The 7,167-nt window shown below is 33.9% G+C and overlaps 1 protein-coding gene across 1 annotated transcript; it reads right to left on the bottom strand.

The window, feature by feature from the left end:
* Positions 1-342: 342 nt before the first annotated feature.
* Positions 343-5,035, bottom strand: LOC309390095 (interleukin-20-like; the record flags this gene model as incomplete). The annotated part of the gene is made up of 5 exons (XM_081949174.1): positions 343-417; positions 1,809-1,883; positions 2,041-2,193; positions 3,050-3,112; positions 4,880-5,035. The coding sequence occupies 5 exons, from the start codon at positions 5,033-5,035 to the stop codon at positions 343-345; spliced, it is 522 nt and encodes a 173-aa protein (XP_081805300.1).
* Between the last annotated feature and the right edge of the window lie 2,132 nt (positions 5,036-7,167).

Genomic DNA, 7,167 nt, shown 5'->3' with positions numbered 1-7,167 from the left:
TGCAAAAGCCTCTGAAATATCCAATTATTGCTTTCAGCAATCAGCTGAGCCACTAATTCGTGCTCTCTGATTGGACATGTCAAAAACAAATGCATTTCTAAGAGTCCCTAAATAGGGAATACTGTATAATATAAGTATTGGGTCCTTGTTTGCCATCAATCTGACAAACTAACCGTAATCTTCTAGCCTTAGTGCTTCATCAGCATAGGGTTTGGACATCTTTGTTATACAATAATACAAAATAAATAAATATAAATAAATATAAATATTTTAAATTATTGAAATGAAATATTTTTCTATAATGAAAGTTTGAAGACTCTCTCTCTCTCTCTGTGGTCAGCTTTAGAAGGTTTCCATCCAGGCAAAGAGGATGTCGATCTCTCCAAGAGCTTTGCTTGTTGCTGCATTCCTATCAAGCTGCAGGGGGGAAATGTTCAAATGATGATTAATGATGCAGCAAAAAACTTACTTTTGCTTAGTGTATATCAGAGATGGTATTCAGCTAGCTCTGACAGGTTCTGGAGAACTGGTAGCAGAAATTTTGACTAGTTCGGAGAACCAGCAAATAGGCTGGCCCCGCCCCCGCTGCCTCCCAGCCTTGTTATTGCCCTGAACAGGAGAGCGGAGCTGGAAAGCAGGTTTGTGGGGTGGGGAGGGAATGAGTATTTTGCAGTATCCTTCCCCTGCCAGGCCCACAAAGCCACGCTCACAGAACCGGTAGCAAAAAAAAATTGAATCCCACCACTGGTTACATACATATAAAAGAAGGACAAGAATTGCCTGGACTTAATGTTTTTTTCTGCAATTTTTTTTAACATTCATATACTCAGTGGGGCATTTAAGTATGCACTCAATCACTTACGAGGCAATTTATTTAAATTATTACTACAATAGTACTGGTAAATGATTACAGTCATTTCCACTCATTACAGCTAGGTCTTGGCTAACAACCACAATTGAAATCAGAAATGCAGTTGTAAGTCATTGCAAATGTAAGTTGAGGCAACTATGTGACTGGACTCATTTTTCCTTCATTTTTTCACAGGGGTCGTTAAGCAAATCACCATGGTCATAAGCCAGGGGTGTCCAAACTTGAGAACTTTAAGACCACAAGTCTTAAAGTTCCCAAATTTGGACACCCCTGTCATAAGCTGACCCATTATGCCAAATGGACTCTTTTTTTTGCCTAAAACCAGCAATAGATGTCACAAACCATGGTCACGTCAACATGGGACATTGAAACCAGTAATAAATTCATGCTAGTTGCCAAGCATCTTAAATCTCCGTGACCGGGGGAGGGGGGGGACAGCATTGCAAGAGCCAGAAGCACTTTACAGGCTGTAAGGCACTCATTCATATCTCTAAACAGTAGTAAAAAAAAACTAGACATAAGTCAAGGACTACACACACACACACACACACACACACACACACACACACACACACAAACACACACACCTAATATTATTTTTCATGTTTTTTTTTTAATTTGGGTGGAGTCTATCTTTTGTTCTCTTTAGTTTTTTTGGTGGGCGGTAGCTTATTAGTTGATTTTGCGAAGGACATTTCGTGGTCTCTGTTGTTTAAATATCAAAGTCAGAATTCCTTGCTGATTTACTATAAATCATCTAGATTCTTTTCTTTTGTACAACCATCTGCAATCCAGATGGATCAGATTCTGAGTAAGCAGAATTGAGTGCACATAAAACAGTGAGCTGAAATTCCTTAATCTTGCTATCCATGTCCTTTTCTAAAATAGTAACATGATCTTTAAGGAAAGGAAAAACCAACCCACCCACTCCCTTTACCTTGGCATATTCGTCCAGTAATAACTTGTATCTCTTATGTGTTTCTTGCCCACAGGAACATCTGTTTTGATCATGCTGGTTTTAGAAAAAATATAAAGAGAAAAGAAACAATGATTAGAGAAATATCTCTCTCTGTGTGTGTGTATTTGTAAAACTATTAAATATGTATTTGTAGACATCATTTGCATGGCTCTCAATAGCACAGAAAACCAGAGTTGTATGTCATACTTACACATTGTTTCAGTGTTGTCTTAATGCTGAGGAAAGCATTAGCTAAAATGCTGCTTTTCCTTCTAAGTATGTTACTTGTTACATTGTAGTTCTTGAATATATTTTCAACATAAAACCTCAGCAGGTGGCGGAGTAAGCAGCAACTCTCTGAAGTCTAAAACAAGAACAAACACAATTAGAATTCCATTAGAGCCATTTACTTTTTTCCCCAATGGTAAATTCACAACAACATTTAACTGTTTCAAACTCCCATGGAAATCTACAGCACTAACCACTGTTGCTTTTTTGCTAAGATGGTCAGCTGTCTCCATTAACAAAGCTAGAATTTTTTATAAACCTTCAGTTTATTCAGTTGTGTGAAGTCCAACAGTTTACATTATGACTTGCATAAGGGTAATGAGTTATGAATTGAGGCAGGCCACAAACTACTTTCATTAATCTACGTATGTATCTATATCAGCTATCAACTATATTTGATGTTTGGGAAGCTAACCACATATCCTTAGTATAGATCCTATAGCAGCTATTGAGCTGACATGGATTCATATGCAATAGAATATGCAAACGTATACCAATGTTTCTTTTATCTTTTACTCTTTAATATGTCACATAAAAGGACAGTTTAGACTATAACATAGCAAGCTCTAGAGCTACTTATGGAGGAATGTTATTGCTAAACAGGACTACCTATTTTTACTAACAATGCATGCTAAAACTGAAGAAATAAAAGTCATATCTGGAGAAATGTCTACTGAATGTAGATGTATGGAATTATCTGAAATACAAGGATAGTTAAATGAGAGAAATGCAATTAGCCAGTCACTTTCTACACTTGTACAAACTAAGTGGCTACCACTAGATTATTTACTTATGAGGAAATATACATACATTTCATATATAATATATTTAAACTAAATTCCCGTCTGTACACAGCTGGCCTTGCCATGTATTCTTGACTTTCATGTAAACAACTGAGAGCACTCTTGCATTTTAAAAAAAGGTATTCTTACCGAAATATTCAGTAGGATACTTTCCTTCAGCAATTTTATATCTGTTCTCTTATCTTGGGATTGCTGCAATTAAAAGAAGATAAATTAGGTGAATAAATGAAAAATTCATTTAGAAAGTAAATCAATGTGAATGGAAACAGAAGTATGAAATACAAGTCTTATTATGTGGTGGGGGGGGGGATGAACCATAGAATCCTCATATACTTCCTCTTGTTTCTACTTTGGTCAATTTTAGGATCTTTGCTAAAGTAAAATATTTGATACTTATAATGCTTTGGATTGACTTGGCATTTTTTATCCCTAGTCAGTAAAGTTCTCACTTTGAATCTCCCTCAGTGCATGATTTATAGAGCCTTATTCTGCTGTTCGGTTTAGTATGAAAGAGATAGCAATAAAGGTGGAGAGGGAGGGAATAGCAAAGAAAATCAAGACAATTCATTAAAATTCATGGCAACTCACTTTATTGTTATAATAGAAGCTGATTGTTTTATTACAGAAGTTTTACTACCATAAAAAGTACTACATTTCAGGAGATGTTGAATAGTAGTAAAATAATGACAACAAAGAAAGCATTTAGTAGGTGATTGATTAGTAGCATTGATTTAAGCGATGATATCCCATACATTGTATAGGTACTTTATTTTATATCAAGTTTATATCCTTGCAAGTATCCTTGCAAAGTATTCTATACCAAGATCTGGAATGATTATGAGTAGTTTTTATCAGTATGCAATAAGGTAGCCCTTCTCAAAGCATGTCCTCAACACTGTAAATTCTGGAATCTCTAAACAAACATGGTCAATGGATTTTCTGGTATGATATTATGGGAGATGAACTCTAAAGTGTGCAGGTTAATGAAGATTTTTATACAGAAAGATCCAAAATCCTACTCTCAGCCTCTTTAAGTATACCACTCCTTTTCTGATCAATAATCATTGGTAAATATCCTAGGTTGAGGGGAAAAATAAATCATTGAAGAAATAAAGGAAGTTGAAATGTGCTTAATTGGATTATTGAAACAAATCCCTTCATTAACTGTAGTAATCAATAAAATTAAAGTGAGGGTCACATAAGGTTGGGGTAGCAATATTCCTTAGCATTTATTAGGTGCTTTGATGTGATAAAGGACTGATAGAAAGTACATGAGGACCCAGAATGTTGGGGGCAATATGCTGACTCTGTAAACCACTTAGTGAGGGCTGTAAAAGGACTATGAAGCAGTATATAAGTCTTTCTTCTATCAGAGATTATTTTCCCTGCTAATATCAGAGGCTGAATTTAGGAATCGTATTGTATCATATAGTCTTTATTGTTATTGTATAGCATGTATACAACAAAATTGAATTTAGCCAAACAGGATCTTCTAAATGGTAGTGAGGCTGGGGGACATCGAAGGTATTAGAGAAGAGATATGGGAATATAGGGTTTATGTGTATATGAATGGATAGGTTTACCTTTGTAACAGAGAAAAATAAAAAAGAGAAAACCATTGGCTGTTTATACATACTATGGATAGATACTATGCATGTGTAGTTGATGTATAAGAAAGGTAGAAAATTTAATTAATGAACGCTGAATTTGGGAAAGTGAAGAAAAATGTTCCCATCCACCTCTTGGATTTACTTCTCTAGGAAACACTATATTATAGTGCCAACTATATTCTATTTAAGCAATAAGGCCTTCAACTTCAAAAAGGTTGAATATCCCTCACTTCAGTTAAACAATAGTGCTCCTGTAGGGTTTTTTTCATCATTTTTTTCATTGATTAGCATAACAAAAATACAAGAGAAAAATTACTTCAACAAAACACTAATTTAGAATGGTACTTACAACATCATCTTTAATTGTAGCAAAGTGGTCTCTTAATTCCCGGAAAGATACCCCATTCACTTCACATTGGCCAAAGTTGAGGCTTCTGCCTTCTGGGGTCATGGGCTCAGCAAAAAGAAATGAAAGAACAAGGCAGATGAATGGTCTGACATCCATCGTTGTTTGACAATTGCAAATGATGCTGTAAAAAAGATACAAGTTACTCAATGGTCTGCTAACCTGGAATTATAACAACAACAAAAATCTTAGAAGGAACTGTATAAAATACCCCAAAATCTGCTACCCAAAATGCTCCTCTGAAAAATTAGGGATGTTCTCTAATGCATTTACAGTGCAGTCATATACATTGATCCATTAAATTCAATGGAAGTTGAAGGTAAATATATAAAGAATTATAGTGTATCCTAAATTATTTTCTATTTTTTTAATTTGTGAAATTTCATAAATTTCCCCATTCTGTTAATTCAAGAACAGTATTTAAAATCAGAATGCTTTGTTTGTACTTTAAAAGTACATATACATTTATTTCTATACATCCTTGATCCCCCATCAGGTTAGGTTAGGGTATCATTTCCACCTTGATATAGTGACATGCACATTTTGTCCAGTTAATATGAATATAAATTTCTTATATTCTTGATTTATTCTTTTTACTAAAAATACATTTAAATTGCTACTTAATTTGCCTTTCAAAACTCAGTCACTCAGTTTATGATTAATGATATCAGTGGTATAAAAGATAATTTCTTTATATTTTATATTAAGACATTATTTCTAATGCTTACCTTAGAGACCTATTTGCTCTGACTTGCAGTCATGTGTAGTTCTATCTGTCTGTCTTAGTCCTTCATTTATATATAGGCATTACAGGAAATTTTCTTTATCTGAGTGTGGGTGGAGTTTAAAGCTCTATTCTCATTTTCTCTCTAGTATTTCATTTGCATATTTCAAAGAGTTTCCCTAAACCAAAATCCAAAAAAATTCTAGAGTCATGAGTAAGTAGCAGATGACATAAGGTAAATGATAGTGATGAAAGTGGTAGCAGTGTTTTTTCTTTTTTCTTTCTTTTTCTTTTTTTGCTCTTTTGCTTTTCAAAATTTGGAAAAAATAGATCACACAGGAATGTGTATTAATGATTTGTAAAATATGAAATCTGAACATTATACTTCAGGCTGTTCATGTGGGGAACAATTGATTTTCCTTTAAATAATTTGTTTCCTTATATTTAAAAAAATATTAAGAAGGTTATTAAGAACAAAAAAAAGGAATAGCTTCAATTTTAAAACATTAGTATCTGCAAATAAACAGAGGGAGCCATTATGTCATCACATAAAACTACATATATCTACCCCATCTAAGTTTTAAATTAAAAACTAAGTTTTTATTTAAAGATTATTTAAACTAATTAACATCTCATAAAAATTATCTGGTACAATCAAAGCAAAACTTTTTAAATTGCATCTTTGTTTCAAAAAGACGCTAAGATATGGACCTGATCAGTGGTGGGATTCAAAAAATTTCACTACTGATTCTGTGGACATGGCTTGGTGGACGTGGTGTGACTTGGTGGGCATGGCTTGGTGGGAGTCACAGGGGAAGGTTACTGCAAAATCCCCATTTCCTCCCGATCAGCTTGGACTCAGAAGGCAAAAAATAGATGGGGTGAGGCCAGTCAGAGGTGGTATTTACCAATTCTCTGAATTACTCAAGATTTCTGCTACCAGTTCTCTAGAACTGGTCAGAACCTGCTGAATAGCACCTCTGGACTTGAGGGACTATCAGAATATAGCAAAAATGTGGAGATAAAAAAATAATGGTAACATTTTATATAAAGCCAATAGTAAAAAATAGAAAATTAATTAAATCAGTTTAAATCATGTCTTTGGTGTATTTCTCACATACTAAATGGAATAGTGTATATATCAAAGTGAACAAAAAATGAGAGGCTTTTTATTGATAGATCTAAGATTCAAATACATCAGAAGCCAGGGAATTTTACTAATAGCACAGTATAACCATTCCCTCTCCGCAGGTAAATATTAAAACATACAACTAATTACAAGGGAATGGTTGAGAACTCTGTTAGAGAATATATTAGAAACTTTCATGATATAAACACAACTGATAGATCTGTCACATTATTAGATTCTTATAGATAATATGAAAATAGATAATATAGATTTCTGTAAAAATTGATGTAAAGAAAAGAAGAGCAATTCATAATAAAGAAAAAAAATATCTTAGTATATCTCCAAAAAGCTGCTGTACCCCAGAGCTTCCTTATGGAA

The sequence above is a fragment of the Natrix helvetica genome (genome assembly GCF_964273705.1).
Source record: "Natrix helvetica genome assembly, chromosome: 3".
Taxonomy (NCBI): Eukaryota; Metazoa; Chordata; class Lepidosauria; order Squamata; family Natricidae; genus Natrix; species Natrix helvetica.
Note: the sequence above shows the minus strand (reverse complement) of the source record. Positions and strands in the feature narration are given on the sequence as shown.